The 26174-nt window shown below is 49.9% G+C and overlaps 1 protein-coding gene across 1 annotated transcript in view; it reads right to left on the minus strand.

The window, feature by feature from the left end:
- Positions 1-26174, minus strand: part of LOC137355989 (neurexin-2-like) — a 1490911-nt gene that overhangs the window by 501189 nt on the left and 963548 nt on the right. Inside the window, exon 12 of the mRNA XM_068021690.1 lies at positions 25360-25541. Coding sequence (XP_067877791.1) covers positions 25360-25541 — 182 coding nt within the window. The remainder of the gene's footprint in view (positions 1-25359; positions 25542-26174) is intronic.

Here is a 26174-nt window from a genome sequence, read left to right on the forward strand (position 1 = left end):
TGCCAGTCGCTGACTGGCGCCAGGCGGGCTGCGGATCCACATGGTGTGCCCGCGCTCCCGGGCCTTTGACATGGTGCCCAAAGTCTTGGCGTACAAACATCAGCGAGGCACCAGCAACACAGGGAGCTCGCCCTCTCAGTCTGGACCGACACCTTAATCCGTAATCCTGCTCCCAACTAGATAAATAGTTAACTAATCATCGCAATGACAAGGGTTGGGATTGAGGACTGAAAGAGGGATGCCAGCGTATTTGTCAGCCATCACCCTCAGCATCCACCCAGCTGTAAATATTTGCTTTAGTGGGGTTTGAGCCATCTAAAACTCTGCTGCCCCCTCGTGTCCTAACTCGCACCGAGTCCTGTTCACCCATCACCCACCCACCCCCGTGCTTGCTGACCTACACCGGCTCCCAGTCCATCAATGCCTGCATTTTAGTCATGGTGGTTGAGGCCTAGCTCTATAGGCCTCATTTGTCTCTCACTTCGAAACACATTGTCTAAGGCCCAAAAGTTTGGATGCATTTTGCTTCTGCACGGTCTAGCTCTCTCTCTGTCATTCTTTGAAGCATTCTGCTTCTCTCCTCTCCTCACCGTGTGAGTACTCCTTTTCATCAGCATCTCTCTCTCGATCTCATAACCAATACGTCGGCCTGTCACAATCTGTTTATCTGTCTGTTCCAATTTTTCTCTGTCACGCCTTGTCCGTCACGCATGTCTCTCTCTCTCTGTTTCTCACCTTCATCTCTATAATACTTTTTTCCCCTCTCTGCTTCGCTTCCCGCCGCACTGTTGGAGGTGCTGTCTTTCGGATGAGACGTTAAACCGAGGCCCCCGCTCCGTCTGCCCTCTCGGGTGGGTGTAAAAGATCAGGACGCACCCCCCCCCCCACCCACAAACCGCTTTCCACCCAATGAAATACTTTTCGAAGTGTCGTCACCGTTGTAGAAAACGCGGCAGCCGATTTGCGCACAGCACGATCCCACAAAACAGCAATGTGATAATGACCCAGATCATCTGTTTTTTAGTGATGTTGGGTCGAGGGATAAATATTGGCCCCAGGACACCGGGGAGAACTCCCCTCTCCTCCACCACCCTCCCCGCCCCACCGCTCTTCTTCCAATAGTGGCCGTGGGATCTTTTACGGTTTAACATCTCAGCTGAGAGATGGCACGTCTGACAGTGCAGCACTCCCTCAGCACTCAGCTCTCAGAGTGTAAGCCTGGATTAGGCACTGCACTGCGCTGTGTCCCTCTGGGGAGACTGTGCTGCACACACTCTACACGAGCCTGTCAGAAAGTCTGCCTGTGCAGATTTCTGAGTAGCTCGTGTTGGAAACCTCCATTGATGTGTACCGCAGTGCGATTCGATCCATCACAACTGTGTGCTTTAAGACGTTGATGTCTTTATTCCTCGGCATGCAGAGCACACGTGAGACTTTCACATCACGTCATAGTGGTGTGGGGGGTGATACATGCAAAACAACTACCTGTTTCGACACAATCTGCACTCCACTTCTGAATGCATGCTCAAAATAAAGGGTCTTAATGGGCGGCATTCCCATCCCTGAGTCAGTGGGATTGAGCCCACTGTGTGTACTTATTAACTCTGCTATCCCCTCCGTATTCCTTATAATCCTGTTATCCTCTCTCTCTCTGTGCTCTTCTTAACCCGGCTATCCTCTCTCTCTCTCTGTCGTCCTGAAATTATGTTTGTTTTCTGTTCCCAGTATCCCGGCATTAAATAATAATGGTCAAACAATGTCATTTATCGTTGTTAAAAAATATCTTCATGTCTAATAGTTTGCTGCTGATTTACAGCCTCCTCCTTTTACATGAACTGACTTTGTCTGGACACAATCTCGTTGCCCCATTACGAGTGAAAGTGAACAGTCTCTGGAAGGAGAAAAGCTTGCATTTCTATAGCGCCTGTCACAACCTGAGGACGTCCACAGTGTTACGACCGGGTGAGGGAAGGGGTCTCAGACTCGCCTCTTTCCTGGTTTGACCATTACACAGGGTTTATTTTTTTAAAACACAGTGTTTTTAGCTTAACCCCCGCCTCAGTGAGTCCTTTGCCCACTGCACGCTAATTGTAATTGCAAATGAACCAATCAGACAGGTTTTCTTAGGTTTAGGCAAGAAAGATGTAAGTTTATTAGCCTTATCACTCTAACTCGGTTTAAATTACTAAAATGTGGCACACAACCACGCTAGCATGCAAACACGAGGCATACACACGCACAAATAGATCCAAGGGGGAGGAAAGAATTGGGAGGTGGGGGGGAAGTTGAAGTAGAGTTTGTAATAGAGGGAATTCAGTTACTGGGTGGAAACATCCATAATAAAAGTTGAAGTCTTGGAGTTCTCACTAGGGCCCAGTGCACACTTTCCAACTTACTTCTCTGGTACCAGAAGGTGGAAGAGGTCCTCTGTGTTGAGGCTCAAGCTGCTGCCGCACAATTCATACAGTCCCCTGTTTGGCCAGCAGGTAAGTCATGTGACCACCTCTTTGTTTGAAATAGCAACTTCTTAGAGGGTTGCTGGACTTGAGTCTCCAAGACACTCGGTTGGTGGGAGGGGAGGGGAGGGGGGAGTTTTGTCTCTTACAAAGTCAATGGCTCTCAATGTCTTTTGACAAAACCCATCTCACTAATTGAATCAGGCAGTATCCCCGTTGTCTCTCTATTCAACTGGCTCTCAGAATGCAAATATGCAACCATGTTTTTTTTTTAGCTGTTTAGCTCTATGGTCCTTTTAAATAAGTTCTATGTTCAGTAAAGAAAAAAGGTTCAAGTAGTGTCCCATATGACAAAAGTAATATGTTTCCATTTGGCAGGTGTGATTTCCGTCACAACAGCCAATGAAATACTTTCTGAAGTGTGCTCACCGTCTGCAGCCAATTTGGGCACAGCAAGATCCCATAAGTGGCAATGAAGGGATCAGCTGTTTTATTGAGTGGTTTGGGCTCAGCACACCGTGGGAGCATCTTGGCTCCTCTTCCAATTGTGGCATGAGATCTTTTACACCCTCCAGGGCGGAGGGGGCAGTCGTGGCTCAGGGCACTCTCGCCCCCCTGAAGCAGAAGGTTGTGGGTTCGAGCCCCACTCCTGTGAGTCCAGCAGTTCCTCCAGAACCTCGCACAAGGTGCGAGCCCTGACAGAAAGTGTCCACATGCTATTTGACTGCAGGAGTCCTCGCCTCTGCTGCTGCCGCCTCAGCCACAAGAAAGGCAAATGCTATATTCTATTAACTCTGCAGTTTCCCCTTTAAGAAATTCTCTTTTATTCAGACTAGCTGCTTTGATGGACAGCAACAGGTGTTTGACAGTGTTCTCTGTTTATTTTGCTTTCAGCACTTCAGTTCGTATGTTGACACAGCTGTTTGATAGGCAGTTCAAGGGCTTTACCCTTTGCTTTTTTTTTGCTGGAGTTTATTTATCTTCTTCACGGTTGACTGGTTTAATGAGTTTTTTAAGCTTAGGCTGCGTGAGTGGAGACTGCAACGTTTGGGGGTTTCCCATGCCTTTTTTCAGACGCCTCCTGCAATTGCCCTGCCCTCTGTCAGCCTGAGCGAAGAATTGGGTGATCCCCAATTTTTTTTCAATCTCTCCTAAGGAGGCATAAAAAAAAATCATTTTTCCAAGCACTTCAAAGCCTTTTCTCTGAACTGGGACTCCTAGACCATTGGCACAATGACTCACCCGACCACAGGAATCTATTTGCAGCCTGTCTTTCAGTGCTCTGTCTCCCACAGCTGGAGGTAAGTTTTTTTCTTCTTTCTGATGTTTGGGCCAGTATTTCTTTCACTCTTTTCAGGTATTTGTTTTAAAGTTTCTTCACTGGCTTGCTGTTTTGCCCATAGTCTTCAAGGTTATCATTGGTCTTTTCAACACAGCTGTCACCATTTCATGTGTCCTTTGTGTTGTCTTATGCAACACTGTAAGTTTCGTGGAATCCAGTGCCTTGAAGGTTTATTAACAGCTAAATTGGTAGATACAATATCGAGCAAACTATATACAGAACCTTAGTCTAGGGTGTTACAGTTGCAGAGTGAGTATGGCTTCTAGTCACGTGACTTCATCCTGGTACTTAGCTCATTAGCATACTGAATTCTCAAAGGGACCTCAATCTTGAGGTGATATTACAACATTATATAGAGCCTTGGTGAGATCGCAGCCAGAGTGTCGTGTGCAGTTTTGGTCACCTCAACCTCAGGAAACATATACTTGCCATCGAGAGATGGAGGAGACTGGGCCTGTATTTTCTAGAGTTTAGAAGAATGAGAGGTAATATTGAGGCATACAGAATTCTTACAGGGCTCGACACGGTCGATGCAGGAAGGATGTTTCCCCTGGCTTGGGGGGAGGGCCTAGAACCAAGGGGACAGAGTCTCAGAATAAGAGGTGGCCATTTAGGACTGAGATGAGGAGGAATTTCTTCACTCAGAAGGGGGAGGGTGAATCTGTGGAATTCTCTACCCTCGAGGGCTGTGGAGGCTCAGTCATTTGGTATATTCAAGACAGAGATCAATAGATTTCTAGGTATTAAAGATATCAAAGGATTATGGGAATAGTGAGGGAAAACGGCGTGGAGGTAGATCAGCAGACTCGAAGGGCCGAATGGCCCCCTCCCGCTCCTATTGCCGACATTCCCATGCACAGCTGGTCAGCACCTCAGCAGTCACTGTGGCAATGCAGGAAACGCGGCGGCCAATTTGCGCACAGCAAGATCCCACAAACGGCAACGCGACAATGACCCAGTTAATAATGCAGGAAACGCGGCGGCCAATTTGCGCACAGCAAGATCCCACAAACGGCAACGCGACAATGACCCAGTTAATCTACTTTTTTTTTGTTGAAAAAATGGGACGTCGACTGAGGGGTAAATTTGCTCCCCCAATTCGATACGCAGGACTGTTGGGACATATTGCGGCCAAGTAACGGAGCTTAATCCCACAATTTGCGGCTATTCGGGAAGGGGAGCATGTATTAAAGGGGCTGATCCGATATGCAGCCCCTGCATGCTCGCGGGTCAGCCGCAGACACAGGGCTCCCGGACCAGCAACACCCCCATTTGAAAATTCTCATCCTCGTTTTCAAATCCCTCCGCGGCCCTCGCCCACCGCCCCCCCCGCCCTCCCTACCTCTGTCACCTCCTCCAGCCCCCACAACCCTCCGAGATCTCTGCCCTCCTCCGTTTCCGCCCTCTTGAGCATCCCCCCCGATTCCCATCGCTCCTTGAAACGTTCCCGCGCCCCTCCATGACTGTCCAGTGCGTACAAAATACCAGTTATTTTTCAGAGAGTTACTGTGCAAAATGACAAATAATTGTGTATTGGAGTGCAGCAAAATAAAAGATGATTATGAAAAAAAGAGCAATTACACATTAGCATAATAATGTGGAGATGTTTTGACATCCCATTGTGCAATTGCTCAGGTTATTAATCCCTCTGCATAATTCCCTTTAGGCAACAATAAACAACCAGCTCAGTCACTGATTATTGTGCAGTTCCAGCAGATAACAGGTTGGATACTTCAGTTAAAGTCACTGGGTTGTCTTCCAGAGCAACTACAACCCGCCCAGGGTCAATTAAGGAGGCGCCACTTCCCTCAACTGCCCTCTCTCGGCTTGCCCCCCCCTCCTCCTGCCTTCTCCTCCCACTCTCCCCCGATCCCCCGCCCTCAGCTCCCGCACTCTCCCTCGCTCCCCTCCCCCCCCGCAAACCCCTTCACGTCCCTCCGCGCTCTCCCTCGCGCCGTCACTCCTCCCCCCTTTCCTTCCCTCCCTCACCCTCCCGTTCCCACGGCCCCGCTCGCCCTCTTTCACCTCCTCCCCCTCCATCCCCACCCACCCCCCCGCTTCTCCTCACACCCTCAACCCTGTCCCCACTCTGCCTCACCCTCTTGCTCCCCTCAATCCTCTCCCCTGCTCCCCCTCACTCACCTCCCCCCCACTCTCCCTCACCCTCTACCCCATCTTTCTCTCTGTTCCTATGAATTAAGCTGGGCTGTAATAGCACCCGGACACGCAGCCCCTGTCGCTGCTTGGACAGAACTTCAGATCATTCGGACTGTGAGGCAGAAGCTTGTGGGTTTGAGTGCAACGTGAGAGACTTCAGCTCATAATCTGAGAGTCAGTACTGAGGGAGTGCTGCACTGTCAGAGGGTCAGTACTGAGGGAGTGCTGCACTGTCAGAGGGTCAGTACTGAGGGAGTGCTGCACTGTCAGAGGGTCAGTACTGAGGGAGTGCTGCACTGTCAGAGGGTCAGTACTGAGGGAGTGCTGCACTGTCAGAGGGTCAGTACTGAGGGAGTGCTGCACTGTCGGAGGGGCAGTACTGAGGGAGTGCTGCAGTGTCGGAGGGTCAGTACTGAGGGAGCGCTGCACTGTCAGAGGGTCAGTACTGAGAGAGTGCTGCACTGTCAGAGGGTCAGTACTGAGGGAGTGCTGCACTGTCGGAGGGTCAGTACTGAGGGAGCGCTGCACTGTCGGAGGGTCAGTACTGAGGGAGTGCTGCACTGTCAGAGAGTCAGCACTGAGGGAGTGCTGCACTGTCGGAGGGTCAATACTGAGGGAGTGCTGCACTGTCGGAGGGTCAGTACCGTGGGAGCGCTGCACTGTCGGAGGGTCGTTATCACATTGCTGTTTGTGGGATCTTGCTGTGTGCAAATTGGCTGCTGCGCTTCCTACATTAAAACAGTGACTACACTTCACTGACTGGAAAGACCTTTGGGACGTCTTGAGACGGTGAAAGGCGCTATAGAAATGCGGGGCTCTCTGTGCGGCGGAGACTGGCGCCTGTGGGTCTGCAGCTCCTCACAGGGTGAGGGTTTGAGGGCACCGCCAGTCTCTGCCGCCTTCGTGTCCGCCGCCGCGGGCAGTTTGCACCTCAGTAATCCTGGTTCATTTAACTCGCGGGACGGTCCCGTGGGAAGGGACCGACGTCTGCGGAGCTGTGGTGACACTCGGCCGCGTAGGTGTCGGTCTCAGTGGAGTGCCGCGAAAACCTGCCTCGCCCGTCCGCACACGCTCGAGGGTGACCGTTCGCCAATGACGTCCGCAATCAGCTTGAGCCCGAAGCCGGCGGAAGTGCGGTGAGGCAGGTACTTTTTAATTTATTTATTTATCTTTGTTCGTTTGCGGGATGTGAGCGTCGCTGGCAAGGCCCAGCATTTGTTGCCCATCCCTAATTGCCCTTGACAACTGAGTGACTTGCTTGGCTATTTCAGAGGGCAGTTTAGAGTCAATCACATTGCTGTGGGTCTGCAGTCACATGTAGGCCAGACTGGGTAAGGAAGGCAGATTTCCTTCCCTAATGGACATTAGTGAACCAGATGGGTTTTTACGACAATCGACGATAGTTTCATGGCTCAATTACTGAGACTCGTGAGTGTGTGTGTTTGAGTGTGTGTGAGTGTGTGTGTGTGAGTGTGTGTGAGTGTGTGTGTGTGAGTGTGTGTGAGTGTGTGTCAGTGTGAGTGTGTGTCAGTGTGAGTGTGTGTTTGAGTGTGTGTGAGTGTGTGTGTGTGTGAGTGTGTGTCAGTGTGAGTGTGTGTCAGTGTGAGTGTGTGTGTTAGTGTCAGTGTGAGTATGTGTTAGTGTCAGTGTGTGTTAGTGTCAGTGTGAGTGTGTCAGTGTGAGTGTGTGTCAGTGTGAGTGTGTGTCAGTGTGAGTGTGTGTCAGTGTCAGTGTGAGTGTGTGTCAGTGTGAGTGTGTGTTAGTGTGAGTGTGTGTTAGTGTCAGTGTCAGTGTGAGTGTGTCAGTGTCAGTGTGTCAGTGTGAGTGTGTGTCAGTGTGAGTGTGTGTCAGTGTGAGTGCGTGTTAGTGTCAGTGTGAGTGTGTCAGTGTGAGTGTGTGTCAGTGTGTGTGTGTGTCAGTGTGTGTGTCAGTGTGTGTGTCAGTGTGAGTGTCAGTGTGAGTGTGAGTGTGTGTGTGTGTGTGTGAGTGTGAGTGTGAGTGTGTGTGAGTGTGAGCGTGTGTCAGTGTCAGTGTGAGTGTGTCAGTGTCAGTGTGAGTGTGTCAGTGTGAGCGTGTCAGTGTGAGTGTGTGTCAGTGTGAGTGTGTGTCAGTGTCAGTGTGTGTCAGTGTCAGTGTGTGTCAGTGTCAGTGTGAGCGTGTCAGTGTCAGTGTGAGTGTGTTGTGTCAGTGTGAGTGTGTTGTGTCAGTGTGAGTGTGTGAGAGTGCATGCGAGAGTGTGTGTGTGCACATCAGAACATAAGAACTAGGAGCAGGAGTAGGCAATTCAGCCCCTCGAGCCTGCTCCACCATTCAATACAATCATGGCTGATCTCATCTCAGCTTCAACTCCACTTTCCTGCCCATTCTCCATAACCCTTCAACCCAGTTCTAATAAAAAATCTGTCTATCTCCTCCTTAAATTTGGGCGGCGCAGTGGTTAGCACCACAGCCTCACAGCTCCAGCGACCCAGGTTCAATTCTGGGCACTGCCTGTGCGGAGGTTGCAAGTTCTCCCTGTGACCGTGTGGGTTTCAGCCGGGTGCTCCAGTTTCCTCCCAAAGACTTGCAGATTGATAGGTAAATTGGCCATTGTAAATTGCCCCTAGTGTCGGTAGGAGAATGGTGGGGACGTGGTAGGAAATATGGGATTAATGTAGGATTAGTATAAATGGGTGGTTGTTGGTTGGCACAGACTCGGAGGGCCGAAGGGCCTGTTTCACTGCTGTATCTCTATGACTGTGACTAAATTTACTCAGTGTCCCAGCATCCACCGCACTCTGAGGTAATGAATTCCACAGACTCACGACCCTTTGAGAGAAATAATTTCTCCTCATCTCTGTTTTAAATCTGCTATCCCTTATCCTAAATCTCACATGAGCGAGTGTGAGCGTATGTATATGCGTGTGTGAGTGTGAGCATGTGTAGGTGCGTGTGCGTGTGTGAGTGAGTGAGTTTGCGTGTATGTGTGTAAGTGTGTGTGTGTGTGTGTGTGTGAGTGAGTGAGTGAGTTTGCGTGTATGTGTGTAAGTGTGTGTGTGTGTGTGTGTGAGTGAGTGAGTTTAAGTGTATGTGTGTATGTGTGTGTGTGTGTGTGTGTGTGTGAGTGAGTTTGCGTGTATGTGTGTAAGTGTGTGTGTGTGTGTGAGTGAGTGAGTTTGCGTGTAAGTGTGCGTGTGTGAGATCCATCTCCATTTTGACATTTTCAATTGACCCCCAGCTGCAACAGCTTTTTATGGGGGGGGGGAGAGTTTCAGATTCCCACTCCCCTTTGTGTGAAGAAGTGCTTCCTGACATCACCCCTGAACGGCCCTGGCTCTACGTTTAAGGTTCTGCCCCCTTGTTCTGGACTCCCCCCCCACCAGAGGAAATAATTTCTCTCAATTGATCCTAGCGAATCCTTTAATCATCTTAAACCCCTCGATTAGAATCACACCCTTAATCTTCTACACGCGAGGGAATACAAGCCCAGTCTGCACAAACCTGTCCTCGCAATTTGAGCTGCTCACCCTTTCACAGTTAACGATGCATAGAGCACATAGGTGGTCCTTCGGCCCCTCGTGCCTGTGCTGGCTCCTTGAAAATAAACCCCCAGTCCTAACCATTCCATCGCAGGGCTCGAGCAGAGGGGGCTGAGCTTCAGACAGCGCGGAGCAGGAGAGCTACTAGTTACTGTAAACCCACCACCAACCCACCCCCCCACCCCGCCCCCTTCCCAGGTCCATCGGCAGAGACGACGAAACCACTCGTTTTGTATTTTTTTTAAAAAGTAGTCAATCTCACGCTATCTGAGTGGTTTGGGGTTAATCAGGGTGCACAATTAACATTCCCCAGCCTTCCTAAACGAGGGCGGTGACCGTGACAAGGCCGCGAGAGAAATGCCATTAGCGCCCCCGAGATGAAAATGCTTCTGCCCCCTATGACAATGGAGGGGGTCACAAGTTCCTGGCACTCTGAGCTGCATCATTTGGGTAATTACAGTGGGAAAGAATCACTGCCTCAATGCTGCACATCACAAGAGACAGGCTCCTTCAGCAACTCATTTGCAGTGTGCATCAGGGCGACAAGGAATACAGGCCTGCACCGGAAATGCCAGGCTCCATTCCTCACTCTGCTTTCCTGACACCTCTCCCGTGCTGGCATGCCGGCGACCCTCCCGTAATGCGGAACCGAAGAGCGCGGTTTGCCAATTCCACCCACTGGCGGGACTGTCGCCAACTGCCTTGGAATGTCCGCCTGTCCCAGCTGCCCCTTTATGGGCTGGAGCATTTTCATTGGTTGGGAGGGGAGTTTCTTGTTCCAGGTCTACACCCTCTCCCCGCCCTTCACAGTGCAGTAGTGCTGGTCTTCATTCATCTTTATCGCCTCTGCAACGGAATATCCCAACGCACTCCTGGCCGACCTCCCACATTCCCACCTTCTGCAAATCTAAGCTCATCCAAATCTCTGCTGCCCCTCTCCCGTGTCCTAACACAATGCGGGGCAGCCAATTTGCGCACAGCAAGATCCCACGAACAGTTGACATCTTTTGGGCTGCAGGGAGGGGCAGATCATATGAACCACAGTACGCACCTTATGGAGGGGCCATCGCTAAAATACCTCCCCCCAACACCTCCCCCCCACCCCTGAGACCAAGACATTTCTAAATTGAGGCACTGCTGGACAAGCCAAGAGATGAGGGAGAAGAACGGGCAACTAATGAATGGAAATGGGCTGAAGGTGAGGCAGGCAGGATGGGGTGTCTTTAGGGACATTGTCTGGCGGGGAGGTGGGGAAGACCCCATTTCATCAATACTGAAAGCAAGGGAGGTTTTGACGGTCTCCCCACCGCCAGAGACCGGGGGGGGGGGGGGACGTGCTGCGTCCCTCAGCCTGTCCCAAGTGCACTTGAGCTGATTGGTATGCATTACCAGTGACAACCCAGCCTTTAGTTAAAGGCCGGCAAGCAGGAAATGATGAGCGCTGAGCGGGTCTCTCAGTCCGCAGCCTTCAGACACTGCTGAAAGAGCCGAGCAGGGAAAGTGAGACTGATGGACAACATAAACACTCCAGCGTCTTGACTCGAGTCAATTAAATGGTCAGTAAAAAGGACTGATAGACCCTGCACACGGCTGCTGGCATTGATTTCAGACAGAGTAAAGTTGAGTGATGGCTTCAGCAGATGGCTGCCACTCTAGATTCAGAGTCAGTTCAATGAGCAGCTCTGTCGACTAACAGACTCATTAAACACACCCCACGACCAGCAGTAAGGGGATAATTCACCATCGATGTTCTTCTGCTCTGAAGGGCGGCGTTCTGCGCACCGACAGTTGGGCTCCATCTGAGCCCTCACCGCTAACCTCTGACCTCCCCCTCTCGCCCCAGCCTTTGTTCCGTTCCTGCTGGACTCGCCGCTGTTGTTGCCCCCTCAGCTCCGACCTCCCAGCCCACACGCTCTCGCTCGCTCGATCTTCCCCGCGTCCTCGCTGTGTTCAAATCAAGACACATCGTGCCATGTTCTTTTCCCCCAGGTCCTCGATAGGGCGGAATTCCTCCCCTCACTCAGACTTTAACCCCTCCTAACAATCTATAGGCTTTTAAAACCCAAGGTGCCAATGTGGGACAGACAGACACACTGCAAATGGCTGCCAATGTGCAACAGACAGACACACTGCAAATGGCTGCCAATTTGGGACAGATAGACACACTGCAAATGGCTGCCAATTTGGGACAGATAGACACACTGCAAATGGCTGCCAATGTGCGACAGACAGACACACTGCAAATGGCTGCCAATTTGGGACAGACAGACACACTGCAAATGGCTGCCAATGTGCGACAGACAGACACACTGCAAATGGCTGCCAATTTGGGACAGATAGACACACTGCAAATGGCTGCCAATGTGCGACAGATAGACACACTGCAAATGGCTGCCAATGTGTGACAGATAGACACACTGCAAATGGCTGCCAATTTGGGACAGATAGACACACTGCAAATGGCTGCCAATGTGTGACAGATAGACACACTGCAAATGGCTGCCAATGTGCGACAGACAGACACACTGCAAATGGCTGCCAATGTGTGACAGATAGACACAATGCAAATGGCTGCCAATGTGTGACAGACAGACACACTGCAAATGGCTGCCAATGTGGGGTAATAGTGAGTTGTAATGAGCAAAATAAATTGACTAAGAAGTCTCTCTAGCTCATAGATCAAAATGACAGCCAGGTATCTCTGTTCCTGGTCTCGCTGACCTGTAATTTTCTGCCCATTAAAATGAATGAGTGGAAAATCGCACAGTGAGAAGCCGAGGTGTGGAGTGTCCCAGCCCGTATGTTATTTAAGGTACATCTGTTGTAAACTAAAGAGCCTGGGACTCAACACATGTACAGAACATGATAACAAGGGAATGCTGAACTGAAGAAAAGCAAAGTGTCTGCAGCAGATTTTATATTTTTTCCAGCTGTGTATCCCTCAAGTAAAGAAAGACTTGCATTTATGTTGCGCCTTTCAAAGACCTCGGGACATCCCAAAGTGCTTTCCGGCCAATCATAGAATTTTACTGCACAGAAGGAGGCCATTCGGCCCATCGTGTCTGTGCTGGCTCCTTGAAAGTACATTCCAATAAATACCACACCTCCCCTGCTCTTTCTCCCCCGTAGTCCTGCAAATTCTTTTCCCTTCGAGTATTTGTCCAATTCCCCCTTTTTAAAAGTTACTATTGAATCTGCTTCCACCGCCCTTTCAGGCAGCGCGTTCCAGATCACAACAGCTCACTGCGTTACAAAAACTTCTCATCTCCCCCCTCTGGTTCCAATTACCTTCAATCTGAGTCTCTCCGGTTACCGACCCGCCTGCCACTGGAAACAGTTTCTCCTTATTTACTCTATCAAAACCCTTCCCGATTTTGAACGCCCCGATTAAATCTCCCCTTAACCTTCTCTGCTCTGAGCAGAACAATCCCAGCTTCTCCCAGTCTCTCCACATTAACTGAAGTCCCTCATCCCTGGTCCCATTCCGGCAAATCTCCTCCGCACCCTCTCCACGGCCTTGACACCCTTCCTAAAGTGCGGTGCTGAGGATTGGACACAATTCTCCAGCTGAGGCCTAATCTGGGTTAGAAAGGTTTAGCTTCACTCCTTTGCTTTTGCACTCTATTCCTCTATTAATAAAACCAAGGATCCCACGTGCTTTTTTAACAGCCTTCTCGACGTGTCCTTCTAAGGTGTCTGTATACCCCACCGGTTGCGATACCCCCTTTAAAACTATGCTATTTATTTTGACGTGCATCAGCTGAGGGTATAACTCCTGCCTCTGTGTCACAAGGTTCTGGGCTCAGGCCTTAAGATTAAAAATCCCAGCTGACGCTCCCAGTGCCGGTACTGAGGGAGTGCTGCACTGTCACAGGTGCTCTCTTTCTGATGAGACGTTAAACCGAGGCTCCCGTCTGCCTGCTCTGGTCGATCTAAAAGATCCCACAACACTATTGGGAGAAGAGCGGGGTGGGGGGTGGGGGAGATGAGGAAAAGTTTTCCCCCCCGGAGCCGTGAATCTTTGGAATTCTCTCGCCGAGAGGTTTGTGGATGTTCCATCGTTGAGTACATTCAAGGCTGAGAGAGACAGATTTTTGGTCTGTCAGGGAATCGAGGGATACGGGGAGGGAAAGTGGAGTTGAGGCCGTGATGAGGTCAGCCATAATCGTATTGAATGGCGGAGCAGGCTCGACGGGCCGAATGGCCCCACACCGACTCCGATTTCTCATTCACCTGAGAGGGCAGACAGGGCTTCGGTTTGACGCCTTCATCTAAAAGACGGCGCCTCCGACAACGCGGCACCCCCTCAGTGCCGACACTGGGAGTGTCGGCCTCGGATTCATTCACAACCAGATGGGTTTTTACAACAAAAATCGGGAAGTTTCACGGTTGCCATTACCGAGGCTATTTTTCCTTTCCCAATTCCCGATTTATTTAATGAACTGAATTTAAATTCCCGGGCTTACAGAGTTGGCAACTGTGGGCAACCCGAGCAAAAAAGAAAGGGGGACATCGTCCCCCATGTCTCAATGACAGGATTGAAAGAGTGAGGTGGGAGCAGCCTTCACTGCATAAAATTGTCAGACACTTAGGGCAGGAATAAACAAAGGTGAAAGCTATTGATTTTCACGCAGTAGTTCATACTGATGTCCCTACTTTTAATCTTTTATGAGGGAATACTGTCTGAAAAGATTTAAATCCTGTTAGCCATGCCAGGGACGTGTGTGGAATCTATTCATGAATGCCAGCACATAATTTCCCTCACTGTTGCCACGTGAAGAGTTGGCTCAATGTTTAATTTATGAAGCCTCTTGCGGAGCATTTATTCTTCGAGCTGTTTCAGTTATCTGCAAAGCACGATTGAAATCTTTGACATCGAAAATCAGGTTTCAAATGGAGGTGAATAAAGGTTCCCCAACTGATCGCGGGACGCCAGCGTTTTGAGCTTGTACAGAACCCAGGCGTGACCCCACTCAGAGTACATGCACCGCTCTGGTCTCCATGTTACAAGGAGGATAGGCCAGAAAGATGAACAAAGAACCGGGAGGTTATAAAACTATCAGGGAAGATTGAACAGGCTGGGGCTCTTTTCCCTGGAAAAGAGAAGGCTGAGGGGGTGACCTGATAGAGGAAAGGGTTCAGTGGGTTAGACGTAGAGAAGGTGTTTCTGCTTGCAGCCGAGACCAGAACTAGGGGCCATCAGCATAAGATAGTCACGAATAAATCCAATCGGGATTTCTTCATGTTTTTTTAAGGCCTTATTAGCCAGTGTCGCAACTTTTAGTGATTCGTGTATGTGTATCTCCAGATCCCTCTGTTCCTCCACCCTGTTTAGACTCTCATTATCCAAACAGTATCTGACCTCCTTACTCGTTCTATTTTTTAAAAATTCTGTCATGGGATGCGGGCATCGCTGGCAAGGCCCAGCATTTGTTGCCCGTCCTTAATTGCCCTCGCCTTGCTAGGCCATTTCAGAGGCAGTTAAGAGTCAACCACATCGCTGTGGTTCTCTGGAGTCACATGTAGGCCAGACCGGGTAAGGAGGGCGGATTTCCATCCCTGATGGACACTGGTGAACCAGCTGGGTTTGTACAACAATCGATGATAGTTTCTGGGCACCATTACTGAGACTAGCTTTCATTGCCAGATATTTATGAATTTCTTTTGTCAATTTAGTGCGGAGGGGATGGAAGCTAGGGCAGTTGCATGCTCCTCTTGCAGGATGTGGGAGGTGAGGGTCACCACTTGTGTCCCTGCTGACTTCACCCGTGGGAAGTGCACCCAACTCCAGCACCTCGCAGACCGCGTTAGGGAACTGGAGCTGGAGCTGGATGAACTTCGGATCATTCAGGATGCTGAGGGGGTGATAGAGAGCAGTTATAGGGAAGTAGTGACACCTAAGTTACAGGATAAAGGTAGCTGGGTGACCGTCAGGGGAGGGAAAGGGAACAGGCGCACAGTGCAGGGATCCCCTGTGGCCGTTCCCCTCAATAATAAGGATACCGTTTTGGATACGGTTGGGGGGGGACGACTGACCAGGGGAAAGCCACAGCGGCCAGGTCTCTGGCACTGAGCCTGGCCCAGTGGCTCAGAAGGGAAGGGGGGAGAATAGGAGAGCGATAGTGATAGGAGATTCAGTGGTTAGAGGAACAGACAGGAGATTCTGTGGTCGCGAACGAGACTCCCGGATGGTATGTTACCTCCCGGGTGCCAGGGTCAGGGATGTCTCGGATCGAGTCTACAGGATTCTTAAGGGGGAGGGGGAGCAGCCAGCGGTCGTGGTACATATCGGTACCAATGACATAGCTAGGAAAAGGGATGAGGACCTGAAAAGCGAATATAGGGAGTTAGGTTGGAAGCTGAAAGGCAGGACGAGCAGAGTAGTATTCTCAGGATTGTTACCGGTGCCACGTGCTAGTGAGGCTAGAAACAGGGAGCGAGTGCAGCTGAACACGTGGCTATAGAACTGGTGTAGGAGGGATTCAGATATGTGGATCATTGGGATACCTTCTGGGGAAGGTGGGACCTGTACAAGAAGGATGGGTTGCATCTGAACTGGAGGGGCACCAATATCCTGGGCGGGAGGTTTGCTAGAGCTCTTCAGGAGAGTTTAAACTAGTTTGGCAGGGGGATGGGAACCGGAGCCACGGATCAGTGGATGGGGTAGCTGTTGAACAGGCAGATACCGAGTGCAGAGAGTCTGTGAGGAAGGTTAGACAGTTGACAGGGCAAAGTTGCAGCCAGTATGATGGGTTGAAGTGTGTCTATTTTAACGCAAGAAGTGTCAGGAATAAGGGTGATGAACTTAGACCATGGATCAGTACTTGGAGCTACGATGTTGTGGCCATTACGGAGACTTGGATATCACAGGGGCAGGAATGGATGTTGGATGTTCCGGGGTTTAGATGTTTCAAAAGGAATAGGGAGGGAGGTAAAAGAGGTGGGGGAGTGGCATTGTTAATCAGGGATAGTATCACAGCTGCAGAAAGGGAGGTCGTCGAGGAGGGTTTGTCTCCTGAGTCATTATGGGTGGAAGTCAGAAACAGGAAAGGAGCAGTCACTTTGTTGGGAGTTTTCTATAGACCCCCCCAATAGCAACAGAGACATGGAGGAACAGATTGGGAGGCAGATTTTGGAAAGGTGCAGAAGTAACAGGGTTGTTGTCATGGGTGACTTCAACTTCCCTAATATTGATTGGAAGCTCCTTAGTGCAAATAGTTTGGATGGAGCAGATTTTGTCAGGAAGGTTTCCTGACTCAATATGTAGATAGGCCGACTAGAGGGGAGGCTATGTTGGATTTGGTGCCAGGTGGCAGATCTCTTGGTGGGAGAGCATTTCGGTGATGGTGATCACAACTCCCTGACCTTTACTATAGTCATGGAGAGGGACAGGAGCAGACGGGAAGGGAAAATATTTAATTGGGGGAGGGGGAATTACAATGCTATGCGGCAGGAACTGGGGAGCTTAAATTGGGAACAGATGTTCTCAGGGAAATGCACGACAGAAATGTGGAGGTTGTTTAGGGAGCACTTGCTGCGACTACTGGATAGGTTTGTCCCGATGAGGCAAGGAAGGGATGGTAGGGTGAAGGAACCTTGGATGACGAGAGATGGAACAGCTAGTCAAGAGGAAGAAGGAAGCTTACTTAAGGTTGTGGAAGCAAGGATCAGACAGGGCTCTAGAGGGTTACAAGGCAGCCAGGAAGGAACTGAAGAATGGACTTAGGAAAGCTAGAAGGGGACATGAAAAAGTCTTGGTGGGTAGGATTAAGGAAAATCCCAAGGCGTTCTACACTTATGTGAGGAACAAGAGGATGGCCAGCGTGAGGGTAGGGCCGATCAGGGATAGTGGAGGGAACTTGTGCCTGGAGTCGGAGGAGGTAGGGGAGGTTCTAAATGAATACTTTGCTTCAGTATTCACCAGTGAGAGGAACCTGGTCGTTTGTGAGGACAGCGTGAAACAGGCTGATTTGCTCGAACAGGTTGAGGTTAAGAGGGAGGATGTGCTGGAAATTTTGAATGATATGAGGACAGATAAGTCCCCGGGGTCAGACGGGATATACCCAAGGATATTACGGGAAGCGAGGGAAGAGATTGCTGCGCCTTTGGCGATGATCTTTGCGTCTTCACTGTCCACTGGAGTAGTACCGGATGATTGGAGGATGGCAAATGTTGTTCCCTTGTTCAAGAAAGGGAATAGGGATAACCCTGGGAATTATAGACCAGTCAGTCTTACGTCGGTGGTGGGCAAATTATTGGAGAGGATTCTGAGAGACAGGATTTATGATTATTTGGAAAAGCATGATTTGATTAGAGACAGTCAGCATGGCTTTGTAATGGGCAGGTCATGCCTCACAAGCCTTATTGAATTCTTTGAAGATGTGACAAAACACATTGATGAAGGAAGAGCAGTGGATGTGGTGTATATGGATTTTAGCAAGGCGTTTGATAAGGTTCCCCATGGGAGGCTCATTCAGAAAGTAAGGAGGCATGGGATTCAGGGAAAGTTGGCTGTCTGGATACAGAATTGGCTGGCCCATTGAAGACAGAGGGTGGTAGTAGATGGAAAGTATTCAGCATGGAGCTCGGTGACCAGTGGTGTTCCACAAGGATCTGTTCTGGGACCTCTGCTCTTTGTGATTTTTATAAATGACTTGGATGAGGAAGTGGAAGGCTGGGTTAGTAAGTTTGCCGATGACACGAAGGTTGCTGGAGTTGTGGATAGTGTGGAAGGCTGTTGTAGGTTGCAACGGGACATTGACAGGATGCAGAGCTGAGCTGAGAAGTGGCAGATGGAGTTCAACCTGGAAAAGTGTGAAGTGATTCATTTTGGAAGGTCGAATTTGAGTGCGGAATACAGGCTTAAAGACGGGATTCTTGATAGTGTGGAGGAACAGAGGGATCTTGGGGTCCACTTCCATAGATCCCTCAAAGTTGCCACCCAAGTTGATAGGGTTGTTAAGAAGGCGTATGGTGTGTTGGCTTTCATTAACAGGGGGATTGAGTTTAAGAGCCGCGAGGTTATGCTGCAGCTCTATAAGGCCCTGGTTGGACCACACTTGGAATATTGTGTTCAGTTCTGGTCGCCTCATTACAGGAAGGATGTGGACGCTTTAGAGAGGGTGCAGAGGAGATTTACCAGGATGCTGCCTGGACTGGAGGGCATGTCTTATGAAGAAAGGTTGAGGGTGCTAGGGCTTTTCTCATTGGAGCGAAGAAGGATGAGAGGTGACTTGATAGAGGGGTACAAGATGATGAGAGGCATAGATAGAGTGGATAGCCAGAGACTTTTTCCCAGGGTGGAAAGGGCTATCACCAGGGGGCATAATTTTAAGGTGATTGGAGGAAGGTTTCGGGGAGAGGTCAGAGGTAGGTTCTTTCCACAGAGAGTGGTGGGTGCGTGGAATGCGCTGCCAGCGGTGGTAGTAGAAGCAGATTCATTAGGGGCATTTAAGCGACTCTTGGATAGGTACATGGATGATAGTAGAATGAAGGGTATGTAGGTAGTTTGATCTTAGAGTAGGTTAAAGGGTCGGCACAACATTGTGGGCCGAAGGGCCTGTACTGTGCTGTACTGTTCTATGTTCTACGTTCTAAATATAAATACCACTAGGTGCCAGATTTGAACTCACGCACCCCCCCCCCACCCAGGGTATTAATCTAGGTTTCTGGATTACTAGCCAGTAACATTACCACTACACCACTACCACTTTCTTGTCACTGGGACCGCTATCTCCCACCCCCCCCACCCCACCAATCAAAGGGGAGTTTTACTGCCAGATGAGACAGCCCCTCTTGGAATATCCGAGCAGCAATCGGCATCTCTCTCACCCCTGCCTGACAGATGATTCTTCCCTGATCTTTCGCTACACCTCAGTTGAAATCTCCCCCACGTTCCCCACTGCAACCACACTCAGCTGAGGCACAATGGAACCCACCTCAAGATATTAAACACATCCAGGATAGATCCATCCCTTCGAAAGTTAAGCAGGCAATCGCTGCCATGGATGAATAGGGAAATTAAAATGGAAATCAGATTATAAAGCCGGCTTCCTGGAACCAATTGGGAGAAAGGAAAGCACACATTTTTGGAAGAGTGCAGCTGTATATCTCACCGACTTAAGAGAGAGAGATTCGAAAAGATATAGATGAGCTCTCAAAGGCGTGGCTGAAGTAGTCAGTGTGATGGGAAAGCTTTCACTCTGTATCAGAGCATCAAAGCCGGCCGGTAACATGTTAAATCCCTTGCCCTACACTCTAAACCCTCAGCAACTGAGATGTGCTGATGGTCTTTACTGAGGCGTGCGTAAGGGCAAGTTCAATGAATTCTGCATGCAACAAAGGAAGGCGTTTTAGGACGGAGAATAGGGAGCCAATTAAAAAGCCACCACGCAAGATAACCATCAAAGAAACACTGTGTCCCCATCAAACACTCCCCAGGACAGGTACAGCACGGGGGTTAGATACAGAGTAAAGCTCCCTCTACACTGTCCCCATCAAACACTCCCAGGACAGGTACAGCACGGGGGTTAGATACAGAGTAAAGCTCCCTCTACACTGTCCCCATCAAACACTCCCAGGACAGGTACAGCACGGGGTTAGATACAGAGTAAAGCTCCCTCTACACTGTCCCCATCAAACACTCCCCAGGACAGGTACAACACGGGGGTTAGATACAGAGTAAAGCTCCCTCTACTCTGTCCCCATCAAATACTCCCAGGACAGGTACAGCACGGGGGTTAGATACAGAGTAAAGCTCCCTCTGCACTGTCCCCATTAAACACTCCCAGGACAGGTACAGTACGGGGTTAGATACAGAGTAAAGCTCCCTAAAAAAAAAAACGGGGTTAGATACAGAGTAAAGCTCCCTCTACACTGTCCCCATCAAACACTCCCAGGACAGGTACAGTACGGGGTTAGATACAGAGTAAAGCTCCCTAAAAAAAAACGGGGTGAGATACAGAGTAAAGCTCCCTCTACACTGTCCCCATCAAACACTCCCCAGGACAGGTACAGCACGGGGTTAGATACAAAGTAAAGCTCCCTCCACACTGTCCTCATCAAACACTCCCAGGACAGGTACAGCACGGGGGGTTAGATACAGAAGGAAAAAAACAGGTTCGATACAGAGAAGGTTAAGAGGAGATTTGATTGAGGTGTTTAAAACCATGAAGGGGTTTAGACAGAGTAAATAAAGAGAAACAGTTTCCAGTGGCTGAAGGGCGGCACAGTGGCGCAGTGGTTAGCACCGCAGCCTCATAGCTCCAGGGACCCGGGTTCGATTCCGGGTACTGCCTGTGTGGAGTTTGCAAGTTCTCCCTGTGTCTGCGTGGGTTTTCTCTGGGTGCTCCGGTTTCCTCCCACAAGCCAAAAGACTTGCAGGTTGATAGGTAAATTGGCCATTATAAATTGTCACTAGTATAGGTAGGTGGTAGGGAAATATAGGGACAGGTGGGGATGTTTGGTAGGAATATGGGATTAGTGTAGGATTAGTATAAATGGGTGGTTGATGGTCGGCACAGACTCGGTGGGCCGAAGGGCCTGTTTCAGTGCTGTATCTCTAATCTAATCTAAGCAGAGGGCACAGATCGAAGGCAATTGGTAAAAGAACAAGAGGCGACAGGGGGAGAAACCTTTTTACCCAACGAGTGGTTCGGATTCAGAATTCGCCACCTGATCGGGCGGTGGACATTAAAAAACAGATCTGAATTAGCAGAAGAGGAGTAAGAGGAAAAGTTGGAAGAATTACTCTCACACGGATAGTTATCACATAGGACGTACTGTGCAGAAAATGGCCCAGCTCGTCCCTGCAGGAGTCATCTCACCCAATCAACAAACCCTTCTACTGCTTTCTCCCACATGGATTTATCTAAATGTTACCTAAATGGTGAGAGACTGCGGAGCTCTGAGACGCAGAGGGATCTGGGTGTCCTGGTGCATGAATCTCAAAAGGTTAGTCTGCAGGTACAGCACGTAATTAGGAAAGCTAATAGAATGTTATCGTGAGCGGAATGGAATATAAAAGGAGGGAGGTTATGCTTCAGTTGTACAGGGCATTGGTGAGACCACATCTGGGGTACTGTGTGCAGTATTGGTGAGACCACATCTGGAGTACTGTGTACAGTATTGGTGAGACCACATCTGGAGTACTGTGTACAGTATTGGTCTCCTTACTTAAGGAAGGATGGAAATGCGTTGGAAGCAGTTCAGAGAATGTTTACTGGACTAATACCCGGAATGGGCGGGCTGTCTTACGAGGAAAGGTTGGACAGACTAGGCTTGTATCCACTGGAATTTAGAAGAGTAAGAGGCGACTTGATTGAAAGGTACAAGATCCTGAGGGGTCTTGACAGGGTGGATGTGGAAAGGATGTTTCCCCTTGTGGGAGAATCTAGAACTAGGGGTCACTGTTTAAAAATAAGTGGGGGGGGGGGTGGTTTGGAGCGGACAGCAGCCTGGATGTGATGGGCTGAACAGCCTCCATCCCCTTCACTCTCCACCATGTCTACAATTCTGCAGAGCCGTAAATTGCCAAGTGTTCAGCTGTAATCTGCCTATTGCCTTGATGGACGACACATCTGAAACCGGCACATGATCAGTATGTCTCAAAATCAAAATGACTCCAGTCTTACCTAGAACAGATCCTGCAGCCATATCCCCTGGTGGAGTAGCACCTTCCAACTGCAGTTAAAACATCTCGACAAGAATTTTGTCTTCAGCCTTTATTCCCCCAACCTCCTTGTTTGCCGTTTAAGCTGCCTGCGTCTCTCAGCCCAGTTTGAACCTTCTCAGCCTCGATTTAGGCAAACCTCGCCTGGCCGATCTTCGCTCTGACAGGCTCCGCCTCCCTCCACCCATCACTGAACTGAAATGAGGACTCATTGGACCGTCTTCCCCGCGAAGCATTTCCCCTGCCTTCCCGTTTGGGGCCGACAACAGCAGCAGCTGGCATTCATGTCGCGCCTGGAAAAGTCCCAAGATGCTTCACGGGCGCATTATCGAACAAAAGTTGACCCCGAGCCACGTAGGGAGATATTCGGGACAGGCGGCCAAAAGCGCAGTCAAAGAGGTCGGTTTTTTAAGGAGCGTCTTAAAGGAGGAGAGAGAGAGAGGCGGAGAGGTTTAGGGAGGGAATTCCAGAGCTTAGGGCCCCCGGGGCAGCTGAAGGCACGGCCGCCAATGGTGGAGCGATGGGAATCGGGGGATGGACAAGAGGGCGGAATTGGAGGAGCGCAGAGATCTCGGAGGGTTGTGGGGGCTGGAGGAGGTTACAGAGTTAGGGAGGGGGGCTTTGAAAAACGCAGGCTGGTAGACCCTTGGACTCATGTTCCCTGCTGATTTAAAAAAAAAAGGTTTTCTTTCCATTTCACGCAGTCCTCACCCCTTGCCACAGGGCGACAATCCCCAATAGCAAACCTCAACGGGCAAGAAATTTGCATTCTCCAGCTCTGCATCCAGCCTCATCCTTTTCCACTAATTTTATTACATGAGTTATGTCATGTTCGTCGAGCAAGGAGGTTTGCCAGTAATTGCTACGAGGGAGAATTAATTTTATACATCTTAATGGTGTTTTAGCAAATCTGCTGATAGCTGTTATTAGTTGGGAGTGCTGACAGGGTGCGTAATTCTTCATGCTTTTCTGACAGGCCGGTGTGTGTGTGTGTATGAGGGAATAAATTAGCTAAAGGATAGTTGGAGAGCGTTTAACACAACTTGCTCTGCACAGGGAATTAGGAGTGGCAAGCGTGGCCTCATGCATGCCCCTCCCCCACTGCACCCCCACCTTTGTCCATTGTTCACTTGGCTGGGTCTCTGGAGCATCATAAAGAGACTATGCAACGAGTCCCGAAGAGCAGTCTTATTTTAACGGTGAGAGATTGCGGAGCTCCGAGATGCAGAGGGATCTGGGTGTCCTCGTGCATGAATCGCAAAAGGTTAGCATGCAGGTACAGCACGTAATTAGGAAAGCTAATGGAATGTTATTGTTTATCGCGAGGGGAATTGAACACAACAGTAGGGACGTTTTGCTTCAGTTACACAGGGCATTGGTGAGACCACATCTGGAGTACGGTGTACAGTATTGGTGAGACCACATCTGGAGTACGGTGTACAGTATTGGTGAGACCACATCTGGAGTACGGTGTACAGTATTGGTGAGACCACATCTGGAGTACGGTGTACAGTATTGGTGAGACCACATCTGGAGTACGGTGTACAGTATTGGTGAGACCACATCTGGAGTACGGTGTACTGTATTGGTGAGACCACATCTGGAGTACGGTGTACAGTATTGGTGAGACCACATCTGGAGCACGGTGTACAGTATTGGTGAGACCACATCTGGAGTACGGTGTACAGTATTGGTGAGACCACATCTGGAGTACGGTGTACAGTATTGGTGAGACCACATCTGGAGTACGGTGTACAGTACTGGTCTTCTTATTTAAGGAAGGATGTAAATGGAAGGAAGCAGTTCAGAGAAAGCTTACTAGACTAATACCCGGAATGGGTGGGTTTATGAGGAAAGGTTGGACAGGTTAGGTTTGTATCCACTGGAGTTTGGAACAGTAAGAGGTGACTTGATTGAAACATATAAGATTCTGAGGGGTCTTGACAGGGTGGATGTGGAAAGGATGTTTCCCCTTGTGGGAGTATCTAGAACCAGGGGTCACTGTTTAAAAATAAGGGGTCGCCCATTTAAGACAGAGATGAGGAGAAATTTTTTCTCTCAGAGGGTCGTGAGTCTTTGGAATTCTCTTCCTCAAAAGGCAGAGTCTTTAAGGCAGAGTTAGATAGATTCTTGATAAGCAAGGGGGTGAAAGGTTATCGGGGGCAGGTGGGAATGTGGAGTTGAGTTTACAATCAGATCAGCCATAATCTTATTGAATGGCGGAGCAGGCTCGAGGGGCGGAGTGGCCTACTCCTGCTCCTAATTGGTATGTTCATATGGCAAGCCGATTTCGACAGGGAGGGGAATGCAGGGAGGAGGAGGAGGAGGAGGAGGAAATCGAGCCAGTGAGAAAATGTTGGAGAGACAGTGGCCTTCAGTAAAAGAGAGCGAGAGAGACTGAGAGCGCTTGTAACCAGCACGGAGACAGTGGAGTGAGCAATTGTCGATCAAATGACAAACCTTTGCTTTTAACCTGCCCATGTGGCACGTGGACATTGACCTCACCTGCACGTCGGCCTCACCCACACACAGAACACTCCTGTACATATAAGTCCATGCCCATGTATACATGCCATGTTTATAACAAGTCCACATCTGTATCTGGTCTGCAGCTGAACACAAACACGAATGTAGGCCACACCTCAAGGCAGTCCACTACATTGCAAAGACCACCTCCATATAGAGTGCACATCTGTATGTTGTATACAGGGCCCATCAGTATGCAGTCCACAGCTGTATATAGTGCATTTCCACATATAAGTCACACCTGTATAACATCTGTACGCTATGTTGGAGGCCCTCTCCTCAACTCATCTACAGGCTTGACCTTTGACTGGCTTTCTTCTGCTCGACAGAAGCTCCAAATTGGGGGAGGGCGGCCTAGATGTCGGTGCAGCCTAACTCCGAGACGCCAAGCTGCACCACCTGCACACGGCTGCATGTCAAGACACCAAATCTAAAAGAAAATCAGGCGGCCAAATAAAGCCATTTGTAGGCCTCCCAAACTGCGCCCCACACGTTACCCCCCCCCCCACTTAGCCAATAACACATCACCGTTTCCACCAGCAGAGCCTGCGTTGCCACAGCAACAATGGCCAAACCAAAACCGGCTCCTCAGGTTTCAGACAGAGGAGGCCAGCAAGCCTTCAGCAAGGCGGCTCGACAGAGCCCAGGCAGCAGCACGCTAACACCATTGTCAACGCAGCAGGGACTTACTATCTGCAGCTGTAGGTAGTCTCCCAGGCCGGAGGCGCTGTCCACTCGCACCAAAATGGCCTCCTTCTGCTGCGTGCTGAATCCCACGGCGAGGCGGTCAGCCCGCGTGCTGGGCCGGTCATTTGGGGGCCACGTGTAGGTGATAACGGCACCGCCCCGGCCAAAGATGTACGTTGTGCCAGCTGTGCAAAAAATAGAAAGACAGAGATTAGTTTGACAGCAATTGACTCAAATCTTACACAAAGCTTTACTCTGTAGCTAACCCATTTTTTTCTCTTTTTTTTAAAATAAGGTGGCCTTCATACCCCAGGCCCCCTTTCATATATTTTATGTCGAGGGGGCCTTTATTCCTCAGGCCCCCTTTATATACATATTTTTAAAATAACTTTATTAAAGACAGATAAATAAACCAAAAACTCAAATTAAAATGCCATTCTCGGCGTCGACGATGCACTCCAGTCCCTGCGGTGCCCACCGGTCGCGGAAGGCCTCAAGCGTACCGGCGGACACCGCATGCTCCTTCTCCAGGGACACCCGGGTGCGAACATAACCGCGGATGAAGGGCAGGCAATCGGGGAGGATGGAACCCCCGACGGCCCGCAACCTGGACCTGTGAATTGCCACCTTGGCCAGGCCCAGGAGCAGACCGACGAGGAGATCCTTCCCCCGGCCCACCCCCCCTCCGCACCGGGTGCCCAAAGATCAGGAGCGTGGGACTGAAGTGCAGCCAGATCTTGAGGAGCAGCCCCTTCAGATACTCAGAGGGGCTGCAACCTCGCACACTCCATATAAACGTGGAACACGGACTCGTCCAG

Source organism: Heterodontus francisci, chromosome 44 (genome assembly GCF_036365525.1).
Source record: "Heterodontus francisci isolate sHetFra1 chromosome 44, sHetFra1.hap1, whole genome shotgun sequence".
NCBI lineage: Eukaryota > Metazoa > Chordata > Chondrichthyes > Heterodontiformes > Heterodontidae > Heterodontus > Heterodontus francisci.